The sequence below is a fragment of the Mesitornis unicolor genome, unplaced genomic scaffold (assembly GCF_000695765.1).
Source record: "Mesitornis unicolor isolate BGI_N332 unplaced genomic scaffold, ASM69576v1 scaffold4833, whole genome shotgun sequence".
Taxonomy (NCBI): Eukaryota; Metazoa; Chordata; class Aves; order Mesitornithiformes; family Mesitornithidae; genus Mesitornis; species Mesitornis unicolor.
Window position 1 is genome coordinate 7,974 of NW_010176602.1, and position 11,268 is coordinate 19,241.

Here is an 11,268-nt window from a genome sequence, read left to right on the forward strand (position 1 = left end):
AAGAACAAAATGCTATTAGAAACAGCTATGTATTCAGAGAAATAAACAAGAAAACAATATAAAGTAAGCAAAAAGAGAAACAAGCATTTTCTGTTTGGATATCAACCCATGCTAAGCCTACTCTCTGAGGCACCACTGCATCCTACCAAGGCAGTCTCTATATTTCCAGTTCTTCCTCTTCTGCAGTTCTTCCCACACCAGCAAGAGAAAGGGTAATTTTAAACCAGGATATGTATCTTGATTCTGACAACAGGACAGGGACCAACCCTTTTTCTTCTTTTCCAAGTTCTTTGAATAGATCAATTGAGAGAAGAACAGTTCAGGCTGGTGAACATCCATTCAAAGTAATAAGATGTCGTGGTTTAGGGCTGGGCTGGGCACTAAATGCTGGACAGATGCTCTCTGTTAACCACTCTGCCCTCCCCAGAAGGGGAAGGGAAAGAAAAAAAGGGAGGGAGACTTACAAGCTGAAAAAGAAAACTAGCATTTAATGAAACAATAATACTGATACTACAGGATAATAATGTAAATAAGAAAGATAATGAAATATATGCAAATATGTAATATATGCATATATATATATATGTAAAACTAATATAAAACTCTTCCCCCAACCCCCCCAGTGATTATTACACCACCAGAAGCTCTGCGGAGCAGGGCACTGGAAAAGTCCCAGAGTGGTCCCAGCAGCAGGTGGGAGCAGGATGCAGAAACTGGATTCAGGAACACATGGATCAAGATCGGAGGCAGATGAACTAGCAAGGTTCTGCTCAGACTTTGGCCATCACAGGAGAAGGGGGAAGAGAAGAGCAAGAGAAGGCTGACATCCTTATGATCCCTCAGCTTTATACTGAGTATGATGTATGTGGGATGGAATACTTCGTTGGTCAGGTTTGGGTGATCTGTCCCATCTGCTCCTCCCCGCAGGTGTGGATATGGCACCCATGGTAAGACAGTGGTCTTGCCATGTTTACATAACATACAAGCACTATGACTTGTAGACATTAACACTGTCTGGAAAAACATGCCATTAGTTTCAGAAAGTACAGCCACTTAGAAGAGACTGAGCTGAAAAGTAAAATCACTAAATAGAAGATTAGTTCTATTTAGCTCAAACTAGGACGTAAGAGAAGTTTAAAATATTTCAATAGAAGACTGGAAAGTGCCTTACTCAAAGCCAAATTCTCTGCTTAGATTAAAAATTTGTTGAGGTAGAAGTAACTCTAATTCTTCAACATTAGTACAGAATTAGACTGCTTTTTGATTTTTTTTAACAAGTGTTTCGTTTTTTAAATCTTTAAAATAATCCAGTTTTAAAATGTGCATTCAAAATTTAAAAATATTAAACAGAATACTGATTTTACCTGAATTAATATTTTTATTTCTCTCAAGTAATTTTCTTTCATGACTTCATTCAAGATAAAATTCTAACCCCTCATTCATAGTGTAATCACTGTTTGATAGCAAAGACCACCCAATAAAACTGAAGCAAAATTAATTTTGAAATTAAAGAAATAATCAGATTACTCCCATGGAAATGCTCTGGAGTATTCTCTTGGATAAATATTTTCTGTACTATAGTTCATAGCAGTTATCCTCTAGGACTGCAGTATTTAGACAAGTTATGCCCAGATTATAAGATGTAAAATTCCCTGTGTAAAGCTTTAATCATGACTATTGCTAGCTGCATAAGATGCTTTCACTAGATGAAGGAGGATCCCTAACTGGGACACAAGTATCCCTGTTAATGCATAGATTTTCAAGAGCTCTTAAGACCCTTAGGCATCTGGTTCCAATTGACTTGCTATTGTGGCAAGGCGCCTAACTCCCTTGGCTGTTTTTGAACAGGCAATCATAGGCAAGTTTTGTCTGGAAGATTTGCTTCGTATTGTCTCTTTTCTAAGAACTACTAGGTCAGACTCTTCCTACAAAAAGCAAGGGAACAAATTCTGTCCCTCAAGAATCATAAGTTATCAATTAATAGAACTTCACACTCCTTCTAAACACTTGATGAACATCAGAATTTCACAGAAGAAAAAATATAAACAAACAATAATTTTTCATTGTTTCACAATTGTTATTTTCTCCAGGCAGAGTATAAAACTCCAGCACATTCATTAGAGTAGTTACAAATGTATTTCTCTCAAACTAAGGGAAGCTATTGTAATATCAAGAAATATGAGGATGCTTGCAGCAGTGGTTTCAACTAAGAATAGTGTTTTCACTGTTTTCATTAGAACAAATTGAATTAATATTAAGTTTATTATTTCCAGTTTAATACTGGATGGTTGTTACCTATTTTTTTTTATCAAAAAAATGTGACCTTTAATAAAGCAGACCTCTCTTTTAGACTTATTCCTTAATTCTAAGAATTCATCTTCACCCATCACCTTCATCCCATGCACAGGTATGAACTACACAGTGATTTTTTTTCTGCGGCTTTTCAGATTTATGTAAATATCCTCCATGCTACAATCTCATCTCTGCTGCCTTTTTTTTTTTTAAACTAACTTCTATTCTTTTCTGCAAGTACAAGTCATTATTTTAGCGCTGCTAATTTCCTGTCTCATTGAGAAAGCTAATGACAATGTCTCTGGTTCAGCTATGAACTAGTATATTCTAATATATATGTTACCTGTATTGTGATGCTTTTTGGATATACATAAAGGCTCCAACCTTTGCATTATACAGATCCTCAAGCACTGGACCAGGAAACAAGTCAGATAACCAAACTAATATGGAATTAATATGAAATACATTAATCCTAACTGCTGTGGAAAACTGTAACACCAGATCAAAATATTTTGGCTTCTAAGCCTTTTTACTAATTAAATACCTGTATTTTCTGTAAAATGTGGGAAAAACTTCTTCTTAAAGAACAACATTAAGTTAAAAACTCTGGAGCTAGGAAAAAAGTTAAAGTGTGTGTTTATTCATCCTGCCCTTTCTACAGAAAATATATCGGGACAATATGGCAGTTATGGTAGTGGTTTCTGTGATATGAGAAGCTTACCATCAGGAAGGTCATGTCAAAACCTGCCAGAGGCATTTTCCAGAAACAGGTACATAACTCTATTAACAAGTGGCCCTCAACAGAAACTGAAATTGTTATGCTGTACAATTGATCGTGTAAGCAGCTGCATCAGTTTTAATGATTTGCTTTCAGAGGATGCTATGAGTATAGATAACAGAAATCAGTGTTCCTTTATACATATTTAGATCAGTAAAGGAACCAAAAAAACCCCTTAAATAGAAAGAAAAGTTTTGCATTAGCATTTGTTTGATTCAGCCATTATATAACTTTTTTCATCGAATGTTCTTCTTGATATACTAGGATGGAGAAAAGTAAAATCTTTTAATAATTAATGAGATTAAAATATAAATCTCCATTCACTTAAGTAATGATTCTTATCATCCCACTCTCCCACATTTGCTTCACAGTGAAAAGGATGTTAATATGGAAAACTGAATTCCTTTGTAAATATTAACCAATGAGCTGCTTAGCAAAGACTGAAAAAAATTTATGTATATATTCTGTGGTTTCCATTTCCTTGGCTTTATTGTTTTTATGTAAATTCTCCCAGGACATTTCAGGTTATGTGTCTGGAAACCCCAGCCATGCAGCAGAGGAAAGGTTGAGAGAATAATGAGAAATGTGCTGGAAGAATTCACATAAAAGCTTTGGAGACATGAAAATGGAAACAACAGATACTTAAAAGCCTTATTGGTCAAAAAAAAAGAAAAGTCTATCCAGCACGTGCATGTGTGTGTGTTAATGTAGCTATCTCTGTATACACAGACATGTGTTATTCTTAAAGACACTATACAGAACTATGAAGGAGCAATATTAGTGATCTGATAATTTAAGATGTTCTCAGGATATTAGAGCAATGAAAGTGAAAAATCCAAGTGACTTATGTTATTAGAACTCAGACATATGTATAAATAGCTCTATACATAGTTGTATTGCATTGAGTTTTATATATCTTTTTATGTAAGTGAAAAATATAACCAATTCCAACATGAAAGTATGTTTAAAAGATCTCCCTATACTCTTGTGAATGACAGCAATTTAACTGTCATGGAAACACACAGAATCTATGAGTAGGAAAGAATTTTTAGATGTTATTCTTAAGTGTACTGATTCCCCCCCCCCCTGGGCACAGTCAGGCACTTCATTGTTAAATACTAAACTTGTGATGCTAGACTAAGCTTAGTCCTAGTATGCTTGACTTCATACAAGTACCACAGCATTATATATCAAAATTACAAACGTTTAGCCAGAGCCAGTATTTTATGACTCAAGCTTTATGGAATGTTATTTTCAGATGATTCTGCTAAGATGGTATCTGAAACAGATAGCTCTTTAACATACTTCTTAACATGTACCCTAAAAAGGGGAGGATGAGTTCAAACTGCCTCAGAAGGATGAATTTGTGCACCTGATCCTATAATAACAGTAGTTCACAGAGCTAACTAAGAGTTTTCTTGGCTTAACAAAAAAGCAGCCCAGAAAACGTATGTAGACAAATACACTAATCAGAACACGCTATGATTTATCAAATCCATGGCCACAACAGACAGCAAATGAAATCTCTCTAAAGGTATCACAAACAATGCCAAGTGATCAAAGCACACAGCTTAATACCTTACCATTCATCAGCTGAGCTGCATGAATGCTGCTATCCCACAGCAAATGAAAGCTAAAACACATTAGCGCAAACATATAATTCTGAAGGGCTATAACCTAGCTTAGTAGCTTTACTAGTATAGTCCTGACTCATAGCATCAAAATTAGAAATAGGGCTAGGCAGCAAAGTCTGTCTGTTTATAAGTTTAGTTTCCTAAAAATTCAGCTTTGGTATAGCCAGACATAATCAAAATTTGATTGGAGTTTTTTGTAATAATGACATGTTATATATAGCACTCTTTCAACACATAGATTTCCAATCAATTTTCACTCTAGTGCGTTATACAACTGCTGCTCGGTCATTGACATAAATTACTGAAATCATAGGTCTAACGCATCGCAAATGGGCATTGCTATTAATGCACTGGCACACTACAATCAGCATCTGCGGGACTTACCATGCTATCCTAACGGGAGCATAGCACGTAGGTTTCAGGGGAAAACCCCCTGCAGACAGATATGCCTCTTGTACAGTCTGAGCTCACACTGATGTGCAAATTAGTAAGTTCAATACCTTTATTACACAATTTTATTATACACTTGTTCTGTTCTCATTCCAAAAGCCCACCACAGCCTTGCTAGTTTTTGAGATATGAGAGATTACACTGACAAAAAAAATTCTAAGGCCTTCATCAGAAGTTATGGAAGGGGTGACATAGCTTGCCAGGTACTGACTTCACTAATAACCTCCATTTTCTGCAAAGTTTGTTGCAGAAATATGAATAAATTCTACAAGAACAGTCAGAACACAAGTTCAGAATTATTGAGATATATCTATATCTATATAAATATAAATATAAAAGTTACTATACAATGAGTGTGGTGACCTTATGCCTAGCATGCAATTTGAGGCAGCTAAACAAACCTTCTTGAAGTTAGTGAATATTAGTGCCAGAAATATACAAGATGATCCTGCATCTCGCTCATTTTTGTAATTTGAAAAAACACCTCCTACCTAAGGAAAGACCACTTTGGAGTTCTATAATACTAGGAACACTGAGTAAACAGAGTACTAAATTTCTATTCAGGAGAAATAGTATAACTGTGTTACAGCCAATATGACTTCAGAGAGGAAGGAAAATACAACAATGGAATCCAGACTTCTGGCTACTTGGACCAATTTTGCTTCAAAACTATATTCCCTGCCAGGGTGAATTTTACTGGCTCCATAACCAGATTGAAGAAACTCACTAGTTCCATAAAACTTCATATGAATCTTTTACTTGACTTCTCAGCTTAGATAAAACAGTACAGTAATTCATACAAAATGCAGGACTTGTGAAACTGTTTTGCAGTGCTTCACTGAAAAATGGGCTTGTTTTCAGGAAGCTGGGGAAATTACTTCCCAGATTCTGCATCTAAGAGACAATTTTCTTACTTAACAACTTTCTTTGTCATATCAGTTAAAAGCTGTAATAGAGAAACCTTTATTACAGCTTAATACAACAGTAGATGAATACTCTCAAAGGCTCATTTCTTGTTTTAATACTCATTTTTGAGACTAAAAGATAGACTTTGATGAGGAAAAAAAAATTCAGAAGTAAAACACACAACACAAGAAACATTGGCTATCTCTGTAAACAGTGTCAGAGCTTCTTGCAAGAACCGTACAGCAGAGAACTTAAACAATCTGATGTGTTGCAAATGTAAATCTGTACTCTAGCCTATCATACAAAATATGCCCTGTTCTCTCTTCTGTTTTCTTCTTTGCTTTTAAATCATACAGAACAAAGAGGTTACTTTTCAGACTGTGCAACAAAGTGATAATTCTTCAAAGTCGTTTAAAAGTGCTACTTTAACATATTTCTCCATCCTCCACAGCAGGAAGCCTCATGCACTCACACATGTAGACTGCATGATTTTCTTTAAGCTATCTTTGTGGGTTCCATTTCTTGTTAGCAAAAAATAAAGGGACTATATGACACGAAAAACACATCCAAACACAACCTAAAACATTATAAAAGACTACTACAAGAGTTATTAATAGGAGAAGCAGACTGATACTAAACAACCGAAGACAAATGTAAGACCAAGAAGGGAACTTTTAGGTTTTTTTCTTAAAAAGTAATCAAGCTAAACAGGAAAGCACCCCCTCTTCCCATCCATTCACCATTCTATCCACCCCATTTTTGTGCCCTTACTGTATCTCATGACATTGTGACCCAAATTTTCCCATCCCCCTCCCCAACATTAACTCTCTACCTCACCTCTTCAGTCTTGCAGTGCTTACCTCCTAAATGTTTCCCCACTGTCCCATAGATGTTTCTCAGATAGAAAATCAACTGAGGACTGTACAGATATTTTTAAACAATGCCCACACAACTCAGCAATACTATCAGGCAGTAATAGACTTAGCATAAGCTGATAGACAGTAACTACAAAATACAAACTTTGACACTTAGCGATTTTACTGTTGGTAGGGAAAACCCCAGGACTGTTCAAGTTGTTACTTGGCTAGAACTAAGACTAATCACAGAAAAAAGAGCACTAACACTTAAAAGTTATAGGAAGGTAATTCACCTGTGAGAAAGAAACCACATTTGTTCAATTTAATTTGATTACTACATCATACCAGCATCAGCAGATCAATCAACCATAAATAGATTCCAGTCTTACAGTGGAAGATCCAAAACATATTCTGAGAGTGGTCAGGCTCTCAAATAACACAAGAGAAAGGGAGTTTTTTTAGTGCTGAGTGTGGAAAAAGAATTACCATTTTTAAGGGCTATTACACTGTAAAAATTATTACATGAACCATAACTGTCTTTGTGTTAACTTGTTTCTTTAATTTGTTCCTTTAATTCATCTTCCAATACATTCTTACACAGAACTTTGCTAGTCCTTCAGATGAGGCTCTACTTTTCATTACATGCATCAACTGTGCCCCATCATGACTGCAGACTCCAAATGCAGCTGCAATACCTGGAAATGTATAAATGTCTTTCTGCATGAACTAATTTATTACAGAGATGTCAAACTGTATCCCCTTGATGAAAAATGCTGATATTTAGACTTTTCATCCTAATTTGAGACAAAGCCAAATGATGAAATATTCAGAGTTTTTCGTAAAACGGAAATTCCATTTTTCAGTTAGCTCTACAGAGACTCATTAGAGCATGCAGGAGTATTCCAGATATTGTAGTATTAAGTGGTTTTTTTCCAAGTCTGATTAGATTTTCACAACCTGTTATTGTTAGTTTGCTGGTGCTGCAGATGTGATTATTTGATATCCTTCAACTGAAACACATAGACACATTTAAAGGATATAAACCCGTATACTTTATCCAATGAAGAACAAGAACAGTAATGTGAAAGATTTAAAGCATGAAGTAAAGTAAAGCATGTTTAAGGCATGAAGTAAAATGTTCCAAAGTGTTGCACTCAATTGTATATAACTGAAAAGTTTGCATATTCCATCTTCTCTTTAATGTATATAAGTTTATAATGTACTTCAGAATACATAGACATGGCAGATGATAGGTAAATATTAATTTATTAATAGGAAAAGCAATTCATAGAATCATAGAATGCATTGGGTTGTAAGGGACCTTTAAAATTATCTAGTCCAACCCCCCTGCAGTGAGCAAGGACACTGTTACTAGATCAGGTTGCTCAGAACCCTATCAAACCTGACCTTGAACATCTCCAGGGATGGGGCCTCCACCACCTCTCTGGGCAACCTGCTCCAGTGACCTATCGTCCTCATGTTAAAAAACCTTTTCCTAATATCCAACCTAAATCTATCCTTTTCTAGTTTAAAACCATTACCCCTTGTCCTATCGCTACATGCCCTAGTGAAAAGCTCTTCCCGAGCTTTCTTATAGGCACCTTTCAGGCATCAGAAGGTCACTATAAGGTCCCCCCAGAGCCTTCTGTTCTCCAGGCTAAACAACCCCAACTCTCTCAGCCTGTCTTTGTAGGAGAGGTGCTCCAGCCCTTTGATCATCTTTGTGGCCCTCCTCTGCACATGCTCCAGCACTTCAAGGTCCTTTCTGTGTTGGGGACTTCATGTATAAATGCAAAAAATGCATAACAATGCAACAAATCTTTAGTCACTTTTTGCTAATTTTATGTTTATTACTCCAGAAATACTTAATAAAAAGCTTAAAAGAGATTTTTCAGGATAAAACCAGCTATTTTAGAATGATACCTTGAAATACATTATATTCATAGATACTGAGGGATTGTTATGAGCTCCTGCAACAAGAAGGGTCATAGAATTTCACTCTAATTCCTGTAGTAGGCCCTTAAGCTACAGGTGGACTAGACCATCAAGTTTGTAACCTCATGGTTTTTTTAAATAGATGACTGAAACACGAAAACAGGGTAAGAGCTCAGATGAGAGCTCTGTTTTCCTAAAAGTACTTGAGAAAGATATTTCCTGAACAACCATCCAGGGCAGTTCAGGAAAGGGTTTGAAGAGGGGAGACTAGTATCTAACTCCTAGAATTTTATTATTCTCTCTTTTGCTTTTTTTTGGAAGCATGATGTGAATTAGATAAGCTGGTCACCAACAGCTAGGAGTTACCTTTAGGGAAGGAGTCTGTGGTCAAGAGACAAGGTTTGAGCATGTTCCTAGCAAGGCTTGGCAGTCTAGTGGGTTCAGTGGCACTATTCACCCACCTCAGTTTTCCTTGGTAAAGAAGAAAGCAGTAGAAGCAAGTTGTGTGCCTCTTTCTTGTCTTTCACGCATGTTAGTTTGAAGTCTGGTGTAACTCAGAGGCTACAAGACCTGCATCCATTACTATCTGAGCTAAATATATTTGCAATCAAGAGTCTATGCACACTTACTCCATCACCCAAAAATGCAATTCATTTAGGTAACAAACCCAGAGGAAACAAATTCCATCACTAAGATGTATGAAAGAAAACAAGAGCTCTGCATAAGAGGAAGAGTGTTATGCTTTACCCTACACTGTGGTAGCTCACAGCATGATAGTTTGCTTTCTGTTGCTGGCTCCTGCAATAAATTCCGGTCAAACCTCATTTACTCTGCCTGGAGTTGCTCTTGCCTTTCAGAAAGCCCTTACCCAAGTAGCTGCTCAACGAGCAAGATTTGTGTTATCCCTCACTACCATCACCCAAGGGATTGGTCATGGAGCCAAGTCCTCCCAGGCGTGGGTGAGGAGGGAATGCTCCTCCGCAGACTCGGCTCTAGTGACAGCCCTCCCCCTGCCCCAGCATTGCTGCAGCCAGCACTGTCCTGCAGCCCAGCTCAAGGCTTAGCCAACAGCTCCAGGGGCTAACCAGGCCTCTCCACTGCCTCCATACTTGTTCAGTGGCCAGAATAATATCACAGGGTCCATGAACTCCCTGGAGAGCACCCAGCCATTTCCAAACCTACCAGCTCCAGCACCCTGCCACCTTCCTGCCACTGCTTCACCCCCTCAAGAGCTGGAGAGCACGGGGTACCTGTGGAAGCTGCCAGAAGCCAAGCTGGCCTGCTCCCTACCACACCGTGCTCAGCATGGCACATCTGCCATGAGGATGATGATAGAGGTAAAAGGGCCCATCTTCCAGCTTAGCAGAAGCCCTCAAGATGCAAAGAAAGCACCTGGGAATGGTTGCTCTAACCGACAGGCTGCAACCTGCAAGCTAAGTCTAATACCTCTAGCCTGCCATGTAAAACTGTCCTTCAGCTGCCAGAGGCAGGTAAGGGAGAAGGAGCCACCTCTTCTCACTACATAGAAATGCTGTCTCGGGGGTGTCCATGCGGGAAACCCTGGCTGCATTAGCACCCAGAAGGCCAGAGCAGGAGTCAGCCATTAACTCTGCAGGCAGCCAGAGGCCTAGCACAGGTACACTGGGGAAGGCTGGGTACCCTAGGGAAACTGCTAATGAGCCACAAAGCCATTAGTTGGTAGGTCAGCAGGCCAAGCCCAGCTGTGTGGGCTGAGCTAGGTTCAGCCTTGGGAGGGTGCCAAGCTAGTAGTAGCACTGCGGAACCAGCCCAGCTCCATGCTGAGCTTGGCCATGGCTGCTCTCCAGGGACCTCTGTACAACAGAAATTGAGAAATATCTCCAAATGTAAGGCAGGGGATATTTGCTCTTGAAAAGTTTTATTTTTTAAGAGGTATTTAGGAATATTATTGTAAGCCTTTCAGCTGGTTGGTTTGTTTGTTTTTTAATATCTTAATCCTACTCATTTTTTAATGCTTTAATCCAGCTCATCACCCACCCTTCTCTGAGGGATGAGACACAAATGACTGATGGAAGAGGCTGGTTAAAGTCTCCTTTAACGGAAAACTAATCCGCATCGGGTTGACGTCAGATTCAGCCAATAGAGTTATAAATCCCTCCCTTCCCCACTTCGGATTGGTTTCTGTTCCCAGCAGGAGGCGGGACTTCTGCTCAAACTGGTGGCGCCAAGACGGGGGCTAGCAGCTATGGAGACCGTGCTGGGACAGGTGGAGCAGTTGCCTGTGCTCTTGGCTGTCTCCCGCTCCCCACTGGTACGGGACTGGGACTCTCTGACCCTGGACAGGGCTTTAGAGTGGGCCCGATATTTCCAGCACCTGCATGACCGCTTCCGTACCCGGCCTCGGCTCCGGGAGGCCTTGGGGCGGCGGCTGCGGCGG

At 38.7% G+C, this 11,268-nt stretch overlaps 1 protein-coding gene across 1 annotated transcript in view; it reads left to right on the plus strand.

Annotated features, from left to right (window-relative positions):
• Positions 1 to 9,994: 9,994 nt before the first annotated feature.
• Positions 9,995 to 11,268, plus strand: part of FANCF (Fanconi anemia, complementation group F) — a 2,178-nt gene continuing 904 nt past the window's right edge. Inside the window, exons 1-2 of the mRNA XM_010181778.1 lie at positions 9,995 to 10,342; positions 11,026 to 11,268. Of these exons, the coding sequence (XP_010180080.1) occupies positions 9,995 to 10,342; positions 11,026 to 11,268 (591 nt within the window). The remainder of the gene's footprint in view (positions 10,343 to 11,025) is intronic.